We start from the raw sequence: 19,792 nt of genomic DNA on the forward strand, positions 1-19,792 counted from the left end.
AGGGCTTTTCAGCTTCTCCTGCCCTGCCAGCGAGAAGCTGGGAGGGGGCACAGCCAGGACAGCTGACCCAAACTGGCCAAAGGGATATTCCATATGACGTCATGCTCAGTATATAAACTGGGGGGAGTTGGCTGGGGGGCGGTGACCGCTGCTTGGGAACTGGCTGGGCATCGTTTGGCAGATGGTGAGCGATTGTATTGTGAATCACTTATTTTGTATATTCTTTTATCATTATTATTATTTTCCCTTCCTTTTCTGTCCTATTAAACCATCTTTATCTCAACCCATAAATTTTGCTTTTTTTTTTTTTCATGATTTTCTCCCCCATCCCACTGCGGGGGGGGGGGGGGGGGGGGGGGGCGGGAGTGAGCGAACGGCTGTGTGGTGTTTAGCTGCCTGCCGGGTTAAACCACAACACTAACATTAATAGTGTACAAGAAAATACCTGATATCATTATTCAGAACATCTTTTCAGTTTGCTCTGGGCAGAACTAATTGAATCATAAGTGTTAACACTGAATATGTTACTGTCTTTGGAAGGTGAAAGCATGACTAATTTTCTGTGATGGGGTAGAATAGAATATTTCTGTGTGTAATAGAAAAACTATTATTTTGTGATGTTAAAAAATCACAAATATTTTGACTTAGATTGGTCCTTCTTGCAGATTAGATGAGACAGATATATTACTGACAGTATCTATCTTTTAATAGCTTACTGAAAGGACCCAGAAAATACTAAGTACTGAAATATAAGTAGTCCAAATCATATTGAAATAGATACTTTGAAAACTAGTAGAAAGGACAGGTAATAAAACCCTAAAAATGATTCAAAGGCTCTGTATGAAATTGCTTTTGAGTTGGTGTTTCGCGCTATGTCTAGAATGCCTTGGTATTGTATTATAATAGTGAATTCCAGTGTAAAGTAATTGTGCATAATCTCTGTATCTTGTTAAACACCAGCAAACTGTAGTTTCAACGTCTACTGCAAGAGATCCGTGTCATTAATAGCAGATTTTCTGGGATAGTTAAAAAATTCTGAAAGAACTTCTAGACCCAAAAATTGGCCTATAAACACACAAAGCTTGAAGAGTATCACTGACTAGCAGTACAATAACCCCCCTACCCTGTGTTTTCTAGAGGCCTTTGTAAGAGTTAATAATGCTTATTCTGAATACTGATAGTAGCAGCCAGAAAAGGCGTTCCAACATTGCAGCCTGAGAAAGAAAACTCTGCAATTGAACTGTCCTCTTAAAAGCAATAAAAGGTGGTGAATGCATCATGGGTCAAATGGAAACTGCTTTGGATGTTGGGTGTGTGTTGGATTTGTTGGGTAAAGCACCCAGTGAAGAAGCAGTATTTTCTACTTTCACTGCACAAAATACTCTGTTACCCAGAAATTTCATCCTAACAATTTCTTTAGTCTGTGTCCAATGTATATATAAAGGAAATGTATTTCTTGTATGCATCTGTATGACTGAGTTAGTACTAAGAACGTGACCTGTGCCCAGATATAACATTATTTTAACCAGTGTCTGTGCAGTTTGGTGGGATCTCAAATTCCTACGAACCACACCTCAATAAAAGATTGTCAGGTGTTTTCCCATTCATTTTTTGAACAGCCTCCCAGGCAAGCACAACACTTGCTTGCACGAATGATACCCAAGAAATTATTTAGCCATACAGCACTTCAGCTTGTACAACCTGTTATAGTTGTGTTGAAGCTAACTGCGTGCATGGATTTACTCCAGCTGAGGATGTGATCCTCTTTGTAACAATGCAGCAACTGAACAGCGAGGAGCAAGCAGCCAGAAATTCTTGCTGGAGTGGACAGAAATACGACATTCTTGATGACTGTTCCTCTTGTAAATCTCAGCATGATTTGTGATGCAGTGTGATATGTAGATCTCAGTTTGAAACCATTATGTTACATGCAGCAACCTCACAAAAAACCTCACCTGTTCCCACCCTATCCCTTTTCTAACATAATCTTCTCTTTACTGACATGTATGTTAGCTTATGTGCTTATTGTACTAGCCTGTATACTTACTAGCTAATACTTTTTTAACCAGCATATCTAAACTGAACTGTCAATACCACTCTTTGTCCCAAACTTCTGCTACTTTGTGGAAAAAAAATCCAGCTCAGGCCAAAACTAGCGAGTCAATTCTGTTATTTTTATAAGATTATCACAGGAATGCCAATGAAAATATTCTTAAGTTACAATGGGTGTAACACAGGATTTTCACATTACCCCCTCCCTCTGGGGGAAATCCATAACTTTGTCTACAGCGTGAACTCCACTCATATGGGTCAGGGCAGATTTACCCAGTCAGTGTGTTTGTTTCCACTTCCATTTTCATTGGCACAAAACCAAATAACTAAGGGGAAACAGGCAGTGCAGGGCCCCCACCCTGGCTCTGAACATATTTTCTTCTATTGTAGCTGGTTCCCTCAATTTCCCAGATCAATCAAAACCTGCTGGAGTCACTGCTGTGATAAAGTCGGTTGCTGTCAGGAGGTAGGATATTTGTGCTAGAGTGATCAAGAGGGGTCAGAGCTCTTAGTGGCAATGGTAACCTAACAGAAATAAATACCTACTGAATTCCAGCGTAAAATGGGGCCTGGGGGTGGTATGGGACATCTGGAAACACTGAATTTCTAATGGTCTCTGTATTGTCCTAGCATCCCACTCTCTCAGAGTGAAGAGCATCAGCTCTGATCTTTCCAGGGCTATCATAACATTTTGGAGATCTGGCGTGTAACAAATGCCGATAATGTCAATACTTGGATGACTTCATTTGAGGGCTGGTTAGGATGCTAGTCTTGAGAAGTCAAGAGGTCAGTTCCCTGGAATGTCCTGTCCAAAGTCGCAACAGCCTGTGTATGAATGGTACACCCTAAATCGGTGTAAAGTTCCAGTCCATCTATGTCCCTTACGAAAAGGATTAAGAATCATGCTATGGTTTATATACTCATTTATGAGAAAATAAATAACAATCTTTCTCAGTGTATGACCATGTTATACAGTTGTGTCATGAGGAAGCACAGATCAGCTTCTGCTGTCTTGGTTTTAGTGAAAAGTCTGCTGCTGGGTTTAACAGTAGCTGGTTACTGCCTGCTTTCATGGTAAATGCTTCCTGAGTCAGTAATTTACTATTCTCACTTCTGCTTTTCTAATCTTAACCTCAGATTTGAAAATTAAGCTTTGCTCTTCCTGATTTTTTTTGGTACATTATTATTGTTACTGACCTCAAGTATCCTGAAAGATAACTTTGATTATCGTGTTAGAAACAGGATGTACTACCACCTGTTTCTCCCAGATTTACGTGTAGCGTTTGAACCACCAAAACTAGGGAGAACTGCTGTATTGGCTCCTATGTAAGATGCACAAGATAGGGCCTTGTGCTCTGCCTCACATGGCTGCTTTCCCTTTCCCACACATGCACTGGCCACCTCTGTTCCAGTAAATGAGACGTGCCCAAGGCTGTTCTCTGCCTCAGAGGCCAGCTCATGCCGTGTCCCAAATGTACACGGTTGCGAAAGCTAGGGTAGCTGTATTCAGGTTGCATGTTGGAGAGGGTCCCTGAACCCGTGCTGGCTGCTGAGCCGTGGCCAGGAAGGGTTTGGAGAAGAGCTGGCTGGGCTGGCCCGAGCGGTGCCGAGGTCAGCCTTGCGCTGCGGCCGTACAGGCAGTTGAGTCCCGGAGCCTGGGATCGTGCCTGCCGTCAAGGTGGAGCTATTAATACTGTTCCTGATCGGTTGGTTGAGATTAGTTTCAAGCATAAGCCATGAGGTTTACAATTCCTTACAGTTATGTCTCTTCTTATCAATTATTATGTGTCTGGAGGGATTCAGAAGTCTTATTAGATACTTGGGAAAATGTCTGTTGGCTTTCTGAATCTTATGTTCCCTGCTTTGACACCTTTCAGGTCAGAGTCCCACAGGCTGACGTTGTAACATAAGAGAAAATATTGTCTTTTATCAGTTTTCAATTTGCCACATATAATTTCATTAATTAAGTGCCTTGTTCTTGCCTTAGAAAAGAGAGAAAATAACCAGTTCTAATTCCATGTGATGAAAAATTTAATTTGTTAATAATCTGCTAAGCAGTAAGGGTTAGAGCAACAGGAAGCAGGAATAATAAGTGACTTCACAGACAACAGTTACACTTTCATATACGTCTATATATTAGCCTGTGAGGAGATATTTTTCTACCATTTCATTATTCTTAGGTGCACCAACTGGTTCAGCCATTTAAAGCGTATGCTGCAGGACATAATGCATCAGCAAAAGAAGATGCAGGTCAAGCTGATATGACTGGCCAGGGCATAGTACTCTCTTTGTCTCCTGGTTTCAGTGGCCAAAACCCAATTGTTGAATTATTTTGTGAGAGCACAATCTTGTCTTTCATTGAATTATAAAAGGCTCTACCAGGGTTATGTGCTATTTCCAGCCAGGAATATGGAGGCTTTAAGTTCTTGCTGGGCACAAGGAGTACTATGCTGATGATGCAATGGGAATGATGCAGAATGAGACTCTGGACTGAGTTTTTAATAGTGCTTAAAATGGTGTTTTCTTACAAATCAACAGAAAAAGTCACATTTGCAAACTAAGAATAACACAGAGATGAAAGATTCTTCCTAAATACATCTTTATTATACTCATGCTGTGCAAAATGCATTTGATTATGTGTTGCAGCTTTAAGTAGGATAATGTAAAATTTCACTCATATAAAGCTTATAAGATTTTTATTTTTTTAAATTATGCTGGTTATGTTACTGATGAGTCGATGCAGGTGGTTTCACTTAAAACCTGGTAATGTTTATCCTGTTGGGGATTCTATATATTCTACACCTATTAATATAAATAAGTATTTTAGGAATGGTTTAGAGAATTATTTAAATAGTACTGGGTTTCATTTTTTGATGACCTACACTACACTGCCAGGTATTTTAGGGACCAGCAGTTTAACTCTTCAGCGTTTGGAGAAATTTAAAACCTCCCAAAGGTGAGCTGAAATATATTTCTCCACACACAAGCTGTCCAGCGTCAAAGCCTGCTACTGGTGCCTTTGCAGAGCTGGAAGTTAATACAACATCCTACTAATAAAGGGTGATGGGATGGGTTTGAATGCTACCCAGAGGAATAATGCTTCTATTTTTAAGTGGGGAGGGCAGGGAATAAGAAATTTTGACATGGTTGACATTTTTAGAAAGTTCATGACTGAATTAGAATTAAACCTTGCCTTTCCTGGTCTTTAGGCAGAAAGTAATTTGGGAAGGAAATTCAAAGATTGGAAGGAACTATTTCTGTGACAGTTTGATATAAAAGGTCAACCTCTCGCTCCCCCAAATTCAATCAGCAACTTGGGAATCTAGCATATGCCCAGTGGGTTGGCAAGGAAAGGAAGGGAGAGTACGGATTGCTGTGTGGACGTTAGGCCAGGTGTAAAATGGTTCATGTTAATTATTTAATCACACGGTTACCAGCTTTTCATATGCAACCTGTGTGTCTGAGAGTGGATCTCTCTCCCTGAATGGGTGTTTGCGTATGTTGGTCCAGTTATTACTCCTTTCCTTAAAAGGAAAAGAAAATGATCAGAACTAGAGAGGATAGCACAGCCTTCCTCACTGCTCGGGTCCGTGCAGTGCCTCCCCTGTTGTTTTCATACAGCAGCGGATACGGAGTCATGTCCTCCCGTTCTGCCTTGAGGGGGCTGCAAGGCTGAAGACGGGACTGTAAAGCTTCAAACACAGGACTCAAAGGCATCATTGTGCAGGAAAGGACTTTATAAACAGTTGCTGAATTTTAAGTCAGTGCCTAAATCCAAATCGTATCTGTGAGATTTCAGGATTTGCTCAAGATTTTTATGAATTTAGGGCTATGCGCACTGTAGAAATGCTGAAGTAGAAATGGTTCCATTTATCGTTACCGATCAGGAGACATTTACATTTCTACGCAATCACAATCATATTTCCAACCAGTAGACCTCAGCCCTGTAACGTGGTATGTGCAGGGACAAACTTTTATACACATCAGGATTACTTCCTTTCTATTTATTGCAGAGATAATCCTTTTTTGTTGTTTTTGTCCTTTATTTTTGTCCCTTTTTTTTTTTTTTAATTCGGATATTTAAATAGTTAGGATTGTCTGTTTAATTTGAGGATTACAATGCATGCTAACATTAAATTATGTATTGTGTATAGTAATTTTTATCAGGGCCAGCATACTGTAGCAAAATAAGGATCTCTTTGGGAGATCAAACAGCTTCTACAATGTGGAAAGTAACTAAAGAAGCAAAAATAAACCTGCCACAACTCCTCATTTGCACTTTCTTAGACAGAACTCGATCAAATTGTGGGTTGCACAGAGAGCAGACAACATGGTTTGGTGTTCAGAGGCTCCAGAATAGTGCTATGCTTAATGTTTTGCATAAAAATTTGTATAGGTCTTATCTTATAACTAACATAAGTGAGTAAGCAGAGCATTGCTTTATGTCCAGAGTGAATGACGTGACACTTCTTTGCAATTAATATGTTCACATTTTGCATATAGGTATTTCTGTAGATCTACAGATCCCTTTTATGTCCAAAATGATTTTTTAAAGTGAAGATAAGCTACTGTTGAAGCCTTTGCCATGTGATAGCTGTTCTGGGTTTAGTGTTTGTGTCTCGTTGGAATAACATGGGTTTGTTTGTTCTGTAGCCATTCCAGCCCACCCACATCTTGGTGGTTTGGCCCTTCCTCTTGCTTGTCTGCAGGTGTGCCCATTGCTGACCTCATTCACCCATCCATTTGGAGTCATAAATATGTTTAACCTGTTTGGCCATATCTCTGTTATGCCATCCTTGAAATAGAAAAAAAAAAACCAACCCAACAATTAATTGCTTATTATAAAGCAAGACTTTTTCCTGCCTAATGTTCACCAAAATAGGTATTTTTTTCATGCTGTCACAGTAAACGATTGTAAGGTTTCACTTCTATTTTGGGCTTTGCCACAAGTTTGCAAGTGCCTATGTCATGTCACCTCCCCATGCTTCTCTCTTACTTAGTTCAAAATGACCATCCTTGTAAGTGCTACCTTTTCAAATGTATGTAGAGTGCTTAAAGGTTCTCAGATTTCTACATGAAAGCAAATTATAATTAATTCTGTACTGCTTTTTTATGTCTAAAGTGCTAGGTACTGTAGCTAAGATTTTCTGTGGTTTAGGATTGGCCTAATTCTGTCAGGCAGGGGAGATTTTATTGTTCACTTGAATAAGACTAGAGTTAACATAAACTGTTTTGGTTTTTTTTCTGAAAATTCGATCCCAGAGCTACATAGATTTATTTCAGGATATTTTCATATGAAAGTTGTGTCCTCTACAGGGAGAAGTAGAGTTAATTTTCATGCCAAAATGGCATCCAGCAACATTCTATCTTACTTTTATGAGGGAGCCTTTTAATGGATTTTAAAAAAAACACCAGTGGTGTTAATTCAACCCACACCGGCTATATTGGTATCCTGTGCCGCTGCCTACGCATATGTAGTCATTTACACTTCTGTCAGGTGGAAAATGCTGTACAGAAGGCCAGCTGCATGCTACAGCTGGAAAAAGAAAAACCCAATGCAAGGTGTAACTTAGTGTGAAAAAAAACTGGATAATGCAGGAGTTGCAAGCGCAGACATCTTTCCCCAGAGACCCTGTTTTCTTTTGATCCTAACCTTCACAAACTTTAAGTCTTTAGGGCTGAAATAGGCAGTGTCCCAAGCTGGATTGCTTTTGCTCTTTTAAAAAAATTCTTGGCCAAACAAAATTTGTTGTCCAGCATTTCTCCAAGGTTGGGTAAGTGCAGAAATGAAAGCAGGTGGAGAGGTAGAAGTCAAAACTTGTGCCTGAGAAAGAAGTGCCGAGTATAATAGGGCAAGCGATGACGTTTTGGGGGAAAACAATGACAATGGAGAGAAGTAGAGAAGTGTGAGGAGTAGAGGAAAATATGAATATTAGCATGGATTTTGGAGGCAAGTGCTGGAATGTGTTAGTCATGTAAGAAGAAATCAAAAAAAGAGAAGTACAAACGTATGGGATGAGGTTATATAGAGAATGTTTCCTTCTCAAATCTGCAGTTCAGCATTGTAGCTCTGGGTCTGACTGTGGCTTCAGCTGCCCACAAATGGCTTGTGAAAGTGACTTTCAATTTGTGTAACTCAGTGCCTACAAGTGTCTTCATGAGTTCAAATGGTGGAATTCTGTGCTAGGGCTCTAAAGAGACAAAATCGCTAGACGGGACAAGCTGGGTGATTAATTTTGTTCCACAGGATATGAGGTCCGCATGTGCACATGTCTGTCTGTATGGTGAAATCTTTAATGAGTCACATACTGTTTCCCTTAGCCCCTTAGTTTTAGGACAGTCTTCAGATGATTCAGCATGGTGTAGGGTACTTTCCTCTTCATAGAAATTGAAAGGTATATATGTGAAATAGGCAGGAGACTCATAGAAGAGAGGGGATGGTCTCGTGGTTAGGAAAATTGGCAACCATGAGAACGGGATTCTATCCCTGCCTTTACCAATAAGTTCCTATTAAAGATGGCCAAATTGCTTTGACCAAAATTTTCCATTGGCCACTAAGTACTCATTTTTGGATTTTCTACAGTGGGCCAGATTGGCAGACTGCTCTCCCAGCTGCAGTTTAAAGTCATTGATAGTGTGCTTTGGACATGTAAAACCCTGTACAAATACTAAGTAGTTAAGGAAAATCAGTACTCTCATTTCTTAGATTAGGAACCCAAAATCCATGGAAACTTTTGCCGTTTTTGCCCATTATCTCCATGCCTAACTTCATCCTTATAAAATGGGCATGACAGGAGGGGAAAAGCCATTTCCCCTACAGTCAGTTCCCCTTCTGAAGTCAGCTAATATTTGTGAATCACTTAGATAACTTTGGTGAAAGCTCTAACATACTCCAGAGGAATTTATTAATTTTCCTTTTTAGTATAGTGTTGAAGTGTCATACTAAATACTTAATTATTCTTTTATTATAGGAAGGATGAGTCCTGCAGAAAATAAAAAGTGATTATGAAAGGAAAACCATACTCCAGGGTATTCTCATGATGGAGACAAATGAATTGCCCAGTGAAACTTTCAATTTAGGAAATGTTGAAAATTAAGTGCTTGATTTCACTATATGGGGAGGGTGTTCATTTTGGTTTGGGGGAGAAAAGATGAAGGCTTTTATTGGATAAAATATATTTAGAGTGTGAATTTCCTGTGGTCTACGGTGATAAAAAAATACTTGACAGGCAGATTCTGTGTACGTGGGGTTCCTGACCAAGAATATCATACCTAAATTTGTTCCCATTAAAATCAATAAAATATCTCAGATTGCTCGTAGAAATGTTTGTGGTGTGTATTGCAACAAGTGTTCAGTATCCACAGTTCAGAACTGCTCTGGGCCAATGAGATTGCAAAATATCTGTCAGCTTTGGCTGACAGCCTAAGGTTGCCACAGCAATTTTTCTCTTTAATGAGTAAAATAGGTGGTGTTTATAGAAAAATAACTGTCTCATGAGAAGCTGTGCAAAAAGTTCCATTCAAAACCATTCTGTTTATATATAGTTTTGTTTTTTGTTTTCTTTTCTTTTTACTTACTACTGTGAACATTTGCATGAAAACAGGATATTTCTCCTTCAAATTGCAGTCAGGGACAGAACAGCTGCTATGCCAAAATGGAGCCAACCCACTTCAAAAAAGTAAACTATTTTGCTCACCAAATCTCTTTCTTCTGTGTATGTAAAGTTTTGGGCACTTATTTTCCTACCTAAATTTAGGGGCTGTTTTTTTGCGTTAGTTCTGTAAAACCAACAAAACAATATGGATATAATAAAATGAGAATATGTTAGTGAAAAGTAAAATTAGTAAAAAAACCAATAACATAACATTTATGTGTTAGTATTTACAGTGACAGACAGCAGGGATAAAAGTATTTTTGTTACGTGTACTGACTTTTTTTTTTTTTTACATAGCTTAGAAACAATGATAAATACTCAAGAGAGAGGTAAATAGGAGAGCTGAGTCCTGTTTTGGCTGATGGTGATCAATAGAATTAATAAAGGCAGGCTTCTCAAGAATGCCTGTGTTCTTTCTGATGGACGAATTTGACTTTTCCAGTCTCAGGTTGAATGTAATATTCTACCAATTTGAGAGGTACACTTTTACTGACAAGTGGCATATTTTTTCTGGTTCAGCAATGTCTTATAATGCCCTTAAGGTTTACTTTAGGGGTCCATGGCTGAATGAGTGTACGCTAACACCCATGTTCCTATATGTATTTACATCACTTAACAGCTTAGTCCCTGGCTTCAGGTCCATCTGGGTGCACAGGGAAAGCTCTCACTGCCCAGATAGCTCTGTGTCATTTATTTCTCTGGCAGGAATGAGTAGAAGAGTGGGTGCGGCGTGCTGCCAAATCCTCAGCCCCTGTAGCCCTCATCCTAGCAGTAACGAAGGCAGGAGCATGAATCACTGAGCCTTCCAGCTGGAGGCAGCTCCAGCCAGAGCTGTCTTAGAGCTGCTCTGCCCTGTAGAGGCCCACTTGCCCTGGGCTAGGAGACCGCAGCAGTTTGTGGCTTAGACTGTGCTTTTCCTGTTCCTTGTCCTCTCAAGCTAGGGTGGTTCTCTGAAAACTGGTACCTATCTGTGCAAAATCCACTGGACGAAGCCATCATCTGTTTGTACAACTGCAGGATTTATAGTCACCATACTAATAAGTAAATATTCCCTCTCTGGTTACTAAATGGAACAGCAGGGTCTCAGGGCAGGTGAGCATGGTCCTCTGACTGTAAAGATTTGCAGAGAAATTAAGAGTGGACGGGCTCCTGTTTGTACTACATAGATCATGTTTTCCAGTGTCATGAGCACCACTTCTTCCCAAAGCTACCTGCAAATCTTTCAGGCAATATTTTTTTCTCGTTTGCATAAATAAGCATCCCACTGATCTTTTGTAATGTAACCAGCCTGTATTTGGCTCTGAGAGCCCGATTCATTGTCTCTTTACCTCTTTGGGGCCATACGAATTCGTGATTTGCAAATAAAAATTATAAAAACTCTGTAAAATACATCTCGCAATTCTCCCTGCAGATGTAAACTGCTTCTTGTTTTGCCATACCACTTCACAGAGCCAGGGTCCATTTGCCTAGGCCAAACACCATTTGAATGTGACCGAACAGTATCAGGACCCAAGCGGTGGAAAGAAACATCAAGGGCTCTTTGGAGAAGTTTGTTGCATTTATTCCTATCTTGTAGCTGCTCCATATGTAGTTTACACTTGACAACTTTTTTAGTTGCTTTTGGCTTGGGCAACTAATAATGCATGTTCACATTGTCCTATTTTTTTCATACTTGTAGTACTTGACGCAGGATTGTGGCCTAATGAAATGTTTGCAGAGTAATTCAGCATAAATGTGCCGGTTAGTTTCTTTGGTTATCTATTGGCAATATTCAGTTCCTAGCTAGTTTGTTCAGTGCTGCTTTGGCAAACTGTTAACAGGTTTTAGCAGCAGGCAGTTCATGGTAGTTATATCATATAATACACTAAGTAAATATATGATAAATGAGCAAATGTAAACCCAACAAGAAACGCAACCCTGGGGACTAACTGGGCCTGAAATTCCCGTGGATAAGCACAGCAGATGAGCAAAGGAGTATGAGGAATAGGATAAGAATTTCTTAGAGCCTGACGGCCACAAATATGTCAATGGAGCTGAGTCAGCACGGGAAGAGTGCAGTAATTTGCTGTTGATTCAAAAGCCAGTAGCTCACTGCTACCCTTCTGGGTGATGTGGAGAGCATTTGCCGGAAATGCTGATGACTAACCTTCGGGAGCTCTGCAGAGCTGCTGCTTCTGCCGTTCTTCAACCCATCTCTTGTGCTGCTGCATTCCAGGAACATTCCACTGGAAACAATAGCATGGCACAGAGCTGCTGGAATAGCCACCAGTCAGCATCAGACCAGCAGCCAAAAAATGTAAATGATACCAGTCATCTTTTTAGAAATTGCAGTTTAAGAATTCCTTTGCCTTTCTGAACTCAAAAATGTTCCTTTCGCTTCGCCTTTGTCAGGTCAATATACATAGCAGATATATATTGTGTGCACAAATGACTATTTAGCAGTATAATTTCTATTTCTTTTGTGTAGGATTTCTTATATAAAATATTATTTTGCTGTACTGTTCCTCAGCATTTTGCCCACTAGAAACCAGGCCTTTTTCTGCCTGCCTTTCTCCCACCTCTGTTTATGTTTTTCTGTATAGAAATACCTTTCGTTATTGTGTTGATTATTACTTTCCTGTTAAGTTATCTCTCTTCCTGACCTCCAGCCTTTCTCTGTTTTTATTGCCAGCTCACGGATGCTACGACTGTAGGATCGTGCTAACTGACCCCTCTGGAGTTTTCACTTCCCCGTGTTTCCCCAGTGATTATCCCAACAGCCAAGCGTGCAAGTGGATCATCCGAGCACCTCACGGATTCATCATACAGCTAACATTTACCGATTTTGACATTGAAGAAGCTCCGGGCTGCATTTATGATTCACTGACATTAGACAATGGAGAAAGCCCAATGAACCTTTGTGGCATCACTGCCAAAGGATTATCCTATAACTCTACAGGAAATGAAATGATTGTGTCATTTAAAAGTGACTTCAGTATCCAAAAGAAAGGTTTTAATGCCAGCTACGTACGAAGTAAGTAAACCCAAAGCATTTCATCCCTTTTGTAGATGTTAGAAGGAAATGTCCTGTAAGGATTAGAACGACACTTCCTGAAGGAATCAAGTCCTCCATGAGAAGGGAAAGGATGGGGAGGCTGCAGGGTAAAACTACAGAGTTTTCTTGTATGTTTTTTTAACTAATTTGTTTTTCTTTGGATGAAAATAAATTACTTTATTCTGGGAAATGACATCAAGTGTGTTATGCAAAGATTTTAGGCCTAACAGTGCCTCTTCCTGCAGATTTATGCTGGAGAGTTTGGAAGCAGGACACCTGTCCTTCAGGTCAGCGTTCCTGCAGAGGGACATAGAAACCTAAAGGAGAACATGAGAGGGAACTTAGTTGAGCCAGAAACAAGGACAGCCCGGACCTCTGGCCCAGTGAAACACCCAGCAGCGGGGCGGAGTTTGTGCAGAAGGCAGAACTTCTCAGGGGTTCTTCTAGCCTCTAGAACAAACTCCCAGGGATGAACTGGCATTGCAAAATGGCTACCTTTCATTACAGTTCCTTGACCTTTCTTTCCCTTCCTTAAATACATAGAAATGCTTAGATTTTAAAAAGCCTAACAACTGCAAAATAAAACAGACACTCATGCTTTTCCCCCTAGAAGATAAGGGTACAAATAACATGTGACTGATGTTTGCTTTGTTGTTTAAAGCATTAATTAGAAGTTGCTCTCACATGACAGTAAAGGGCAGCGAGGTAACGGAGGGCATTGGGATGATCACTTACAGGCCCCATGTGCTACTCATCATTCGTTCCAATTCAGGGTTATAGTTTACAGTTGCACGCTCTCAGTAGGCTTTCTTTTTGTGGAAGTCACACACTTTAGACTGAATACTGGTATTGCATTGGGCATTTATGTTATTGTAGCACACATGTTCTGTTGGTTGGCTGGCTGTTGTAGAAACGCAAAGCAGGGAGGTTTGCAGTTACCTCTTCAGTCACAAGCACATCTTCCTCGTGATTTTTTTTAAAGTATTTATTACACGTATCATATATTTTAAAATAATCAAGATAGTAACCCCCAGGAATCATAAGAAAAAAGTAGTCCTGATTATGCCAGCAAAATTTGTGTACAGTTCTGAAAAGAAAAAGGTAACGTCATATCAGAGGAGCTAAAAATACTTCTTTCTACTGAGGTCCTTTCATGCTGACAAAATGAATGTAGTAATAATTCTTGGAGCACCTGTTCTCTTCTGAAAGTGGAAGCAAGTTTTCTGAAAGGTTTGTCTATTTGAAAATAGCAGCTCTTGCTGTATTGTAAGAAGTTGTAAAATCAAGTGGATCATAAAAAATGGTATGCAATCAGATTATGCAAAATGATTTATTTCTTTATTCCTCTTTAATATGTTAATGTTTAAGTATGACTATAAGGGATAAGATGACTTAGAATTGGAATTGAAAGATGCAGTGTTGCCCTCAGATGTGTTCAGTGAGAGGAAAGGTCCACAGACATAGTCAGAGAACCATTTGTGTATATATACCTGTAGGTAATGTATTTTTATGAAAGCAAAAATATTACCTCCATGCCAAATTGAATACTACCTTACATTCATGGGTAGCACCATTGAAGTTAAATAATCTTGGAAGATATCCTTTCATTTTGAATAAGACGACTACTCCCCAGTGTGAGTAAAGGTATCGGTGACCTTCACCAGTGACTTATATTTTAATGTTTCACATATATATTAGTTCAGAAACTCTATGTTAAGGCTTGCTGTTAAGCATCTAGACTAAGGCTGCTGAATTTTGTTTCATTACTCCAAATCTGTGACTCTCACCTGACATCTTGATATTGACCATGGATGCCAGGAGAACTGGCTGCATGCATCTAGGGCAAATTATAGCTATATTCTGCTTATTGCCCACAGCTGTGCAATTACATTGGGTTCAGAAGATAGTTACAGACAAAGATCATGGCAACGTTTAACCTGGCAATGGATACAGAAGAGAGGCTTGGTAAAGGGATGATAATGTACTGCTTTCCTGTCAAGTTATAAAAGCATGTAGACGATAGGACATCAATGCGTACACACACTGAAATTACAACGCATCTGCATGGCAGATGTCAGTGCTACACTCTCCTGTCCTTGCAAAGAGTTCCCAAAGCCATCGGAGAGATTGCACACCCCCTCACTTCAGGTCCCCAATGGAGTTTCAAAGCTCCTTTGTCAAGCTGACACCATTGTTACTACTACAAACATGATACCTGGGCAAAATCATTGATTTCTCCCAGAGCGAGGGGAACAGTGTTATATTCGTATTTTCTTTCATTTCTCAGAAATGATCTTATATAAATTATGATCATATGTAGTTTGTTCAATTTTGAGTTTCACAAAGTAATGCAAAGTTGGAAAGTAAAGGGCCATTCAAAGACACACAGCAATTTGCTATCTAGAAATGGCATTTAAAAAGACATTAATGGTACATCCTAATATATAATATGTACAGAAGACAAAATATATGTGGGGAGAGACAAATATAAGAGAGTAAGTGAGTTTTGGGAGAGAATTAGCTGAGAATAGAACAGCTTTTCTGTGACTACCCAGTTTTATGTAAGAGCGGTTTCAAGCTGAGTTTCACAGCTGTTATCCATACCAAGTTGGCCACCCGCACAAATGTTGGCTTCCTGGTTGTCACCTCCTGCAACACACCAACAGCAAATGGATGGGCCATATCCTCAGCTGCAGTAAATGAATGCAGCTTTGCTAGTCTTAGGGGAATTATGTCAGTTTGCACCAGCTGAAGAGCTGGCATGTTAAATAATTTTCTAGTAATAGTTAACTGCGTAAGTAATAGCTCCACCGGTGAGTAGAAGTCGCTCAGTCACCAAAAGGAGAGGAAGAAGAGCCAACAGACCTCTGTTAGTACAGAAATGCTTGAGACAATGTCGTGTAAAATTAGCACACAGTTGAGTAGTACTGCAGTAGACCAGATTAAAAGCACAATTCAGTGCGATAGTAACAAAAAAACTCTCAAACAGGTATTTGGTATGTAGACACTTGCAGACCTCATTAAAGTTGATGCATTTCTTCCAGCATTAGTGAAAGGGCAGATGAAAGCAGTGAAGCTAGGAACAGCAGAAGCCACCACTCAAGCACTGAACCATGCTGAAAAGCCCATCAACTGGCAGGAACGCAGTTTTCCCTGCAAGGGATTGTAAAATACAATCTAGGGACTCCTGGCTTCCTTATGTGTAAAGGGGTGTATGAGATGCGAGACAGTGAGTTGCAAGTAAGCTAGGGGCTCTAAAAAGCAGCAGAGGCAGGCTTCGTGTCATCCTGGTGCTCCCCTAAAAGCAGATGTGGATCTCAGAACAGTGAGCTGCCTGTTGCTGGTTGCCCCTGCTGCGTCCGGGCTACCAAGACTTTTGTACATTCTTCATGAGTAAATAGTAATATGTCCAAAAAAACCCCTGTTCACTGTAATCCAGTTATCTTCCTAACAGAAACAATTTGACATCTGAAAGTAGTCTAAACACTTGGATGAATATTCCGAGAATATATGTATATTCTTCGTCAGAGAATAACCAGTTTCTCCAATACTAACATCTGAAATTCATCAGTATGACTGGCTGTGCAACAGTAATCAGGAGAGAAATCTGTGCTTAATGTTGATGGCAGGATTCTGTTTTCTCCACATGGACAAAATACTTGTCAGTTTTGTCCTTTCACTGTACGGGGAAGGTGCCAGCGGTTAAATCTGTCAGATGAGTACAGCAAAGTTGAGTAGACTTGTTCAGTACCGGAGCAATGTCCTCCCTGTTTATTTCTCTTCCTATACTGTTTAAATGTGACCAGGTGGTCCATAACTCTCCTGACCACCCTAACACAGGCTGGACAGTGCTCATATGAATGAGCTTTCTTCTTTTTCAAGTCTTGAATCCTTACACTTCTTCTGGAACACTTTCCATGTTACGTAAAAAAGCTTACAGTATAATCAACCCATGAAAAAAATGCCCCTGTTTTCAATGGAGAGTTGAATACGTTTTCTATCAATAAAATTGTTACAACATACTTTTGCCCTTGGGAAGAAAAAAAAAATCTATGAAGTAAATCCAGTAACTACGGAAGCCCAGTATTTTTCTCTCTTCCGTCCCATTCTTCAGTTGCTGGGTTGGCAGGTAATGTACAATGCTTTATGTTATTTTACTATATAATATATTGGTCAAATTATGTCCTTGTGTATATCCACATATGGTAGTTTGGAGCTCAGAGTCTTTGCAAGCAGCTGGCAAAGGGAAATTGCAATACCACAGACTACACGGAATCCTTATACCCCATATATTTGTCTTTTTTTTCCTGAGTGTGGCGTGATAGTCACCCTTCCCTCACATGTCTCACCCTCTCATATTGAAAGGTTTTTACTTCATTCTGAGAAGGGAACAGGTGTAATAATTAATATATGTGTTGTGGCATCACTTAAAAATCCCAGGGGAAGACTAGGAATTAACTACTGTGGCAGTTATTCTTCAGGTCTAGCAAAAAACAGTTTCACTTCCAGCATATACACTGTGAAAATGTGTAAAAGAGGTAGCAGACATTTGCTGGCTCACAGAACTGCGGAGCCAGAATTAAAACCAAGGTCTGCTGCAGTCTGGTCTTGTTGACCTCGATGCCTTTGCATGACATAACCTGAAACTTCTTTCTGTGGACAAATTTACTAGAAGAATTTTGCTGCCGTAAATGTGCCAATACAACTGAGCATATTGACACTTTACTTTGAAAAATAATGTTCTCCAAAGTAGAGTGAACAGAATTGTCATCAATATGCTCATGGAGAAAAAGCATATGTTGTGTGATACTGTTTTTCACATTTGGTGGCTGCCATTTTGCCAGTGCAAATGAGAATACTTAATAACGATTAGAGACAGAGTAATTCTGCCCATGCCTAAATACCCTTATTGCAGTGCATGTTTGCGAGAGGACTAGCCATTTCTAGATACTTGTGCAAAATCCAAAACTGTCGACCCAAACATTAGCAAATAGCGAACAGCTTGGATATAAATATTCATGAACACAGGATTGTAGTATTCAACCAGAAGGCTGCTGGGGACAAAATGAGAAGATGCCTAATGCTTTGCAGAAACCCATTAGCTGAATTCAGAAACAAAAGGCTTCAGTTTGTCAAGGAATGTAATGGGGGCTTTCTTCTATTGCAATATTTAAAAGAAGCAAGGCCTGAACTTCATTGGTGTAATGCAGACAAGTAATTAAAATAATATATCTTAAAAGCAAGTCATACTGTGTTTTTCAAATAACTGGTTTATTCCATTGCCTAATGCCTCCTTACTAAATCAATGAGTAGTAATTTTTATAAAGTGAGCTGAGGCAGAGTTGGAAGTTAGTAGGTAATATGTCCTAATATTGCTCTTAATGCAATTTAAGGTGTTGTTAACTGGGTGTAGTGCAGCATCCTCTGTGCCATTGAAAAGGAACTCTGCATATTTTCAGCTGAGTGCACTCACAAGCCAAATTCCCCTTTGTGTGTGCTATTGGTATATTACAGTGATAAAAACCACCTGATGAATGTTTGATTTAATGAATGTTACTTTAACCCCTGCTGCCAGTCTGCCTTTATTTCTATATGATGAATTTATTTTTTTGTTTGTTTATTTATCTGCTCTTGGTTCTAGTCGCCGTGTCTCTGAGGAATCAGAAAGTCATCATCCCCCAGGTTCCCGACGTCGATGCTGTGTCTGTGGCAGAGACTGTCATAGTGCCAGACCTTAGCCAGTTTACACTGTGCTTTGAAGCAACCAAGGGCAGCAGTGATGACAACGATGACTGGAAGGTTTTCTCCTACACCGATCCGTTGTCGACAGAATTCTTCAGCTTCGGGAAGACCACAAAAGGCCATTTTCTGTCCATCTCAGGCACGCAGTGCATCCTTGAGAATGCATTGCCCCGAAATGCAGAGTTTTTCACGGGAACCTTTCAACAGCTCTGTGTCGTAGGAGATAGCTTCTCGGGCAGTATAGGTATATATGCCAAAAGCACCTATCATATAGTGTACTGTCCGAGTATCTTTGGCAAAGTTATCCCTGGAAACGGGAGGCTGGTGCTGGGCTCTAACAGCAATGAAGTGAGCTCTCTAAATGGGGACATTTACAACTTCCGCCTCTGGAATTTCACCATGAATGCGCAAACACTGGCCAACCTCAGCTGCGATGTGAAAGGAAACATTGTAGACTGGGAAAATGAATTTTGGAGTATTCCAACTTCAGCACTGAAAGCAGAAAACAATTTGAGTTGTGGTAAGTATGCCTTGCCAAATCTTTTTTGCTTATTTCCCCCCCACACTTCTGCATTGTGCTGAACATACCATATACCAGCACGGGGAAAAAAAAAGAGTTCCTGTGAAAGAAAAACAGCTAGGTCTTACCTTTCTTGGACTTTAGCTCAATTCTTACCATACACAGAGGCTTTGAAAGGGTATAGAGTTGATTCCCTAAAGGAAAAGAACAAGTCCCCTAAGTATATTGAGTTGCTGCTGGAAATGATCTGCAGATCATGTTTTTCCTAAACAGTTTGTTTATTGGCTTTCTACTCACATGAAATGGAGATAACAGGCAAGTACCTGCTAGCCTCAAGTAAGATTACAGTGGTCTCTGGAGAAAAAAATGTGTGTTAAGTAACCATTTAGTAAATGTTTTTGTACCTGCCCTTTGGTTAGCCAGAAGGAGCACTTGCTATCCTTGTGCTGTGTGTGCAGAGCCAGCAAAAACAGTGGCAAAACAACAATGCATATGCGACAGAAAATACAAGAAAAGATTAAATTAGAGGAGGCAGACAGGAAGGAAGAGTTTTAGATCAAAATCATTGGGTTTTATCTGCCTGACGACATGTTATCAGTCCTTCTTTTAATTGGTAATTACTGAAGGTCTTTCTTCCTGTAGATTACTCCAGAAGATAAATTTCAATACATTGCCCAACCTATTCTCGTTTCATGGCTCAGACACTTGATTCTCATAAGTGTCCAGGTGTAATTTTTATATATGTATATGTTATTACAGATGGTTGACAATTTTCTACGGGAACATTTT

The 19,792-nt window shown here is 39.9% G+C and overlaps 1 protein-coding gene across 7 annotated transcripts in view; it reads left to right on the forward strand.

Moving 5' to 3' along the window:
- Window positions 1-19,792, forward strand: part of ADGRG6 (adhesion G protein-coupled receptor G6) — a 112,915-nt gene that overhangs the window by 32,338 nt on the left and 60,785 nt on the right. For all 7 annotated transcript variants that reach the window (XM_076333743.1, XM_076333742.1, XM_076333748.1 and 4 more), the window contains 2 exons: window positions 12,379-12,720; window positions 18,383-19,003. In XM_076333743.1, coding sequence (XP_076189858.1) covers window positions 12,379-12,720; window positions 18,383-19,003 — 963 coding nt within the window. The remainder of the gene's footprint in view (window positions 1-12,378; window positions 12,721-18,382; window positions 19,004-19,792) is intronic.

Source organism: Aptenodytes patagonicus, chromosome 3, assembly GCF_965638725.1.
Source record: "Aptenodytes patagonicus chromosome 3, bAptPat1.pri.cur, whole genome shotgun sequence".
Lineage (NCBI taxonomy): Eukaryota > Metazoa > Chordata > Aves > Sphenisciformes > Spheniscidae > Aptenodytes > Aptenodytes patagonicus.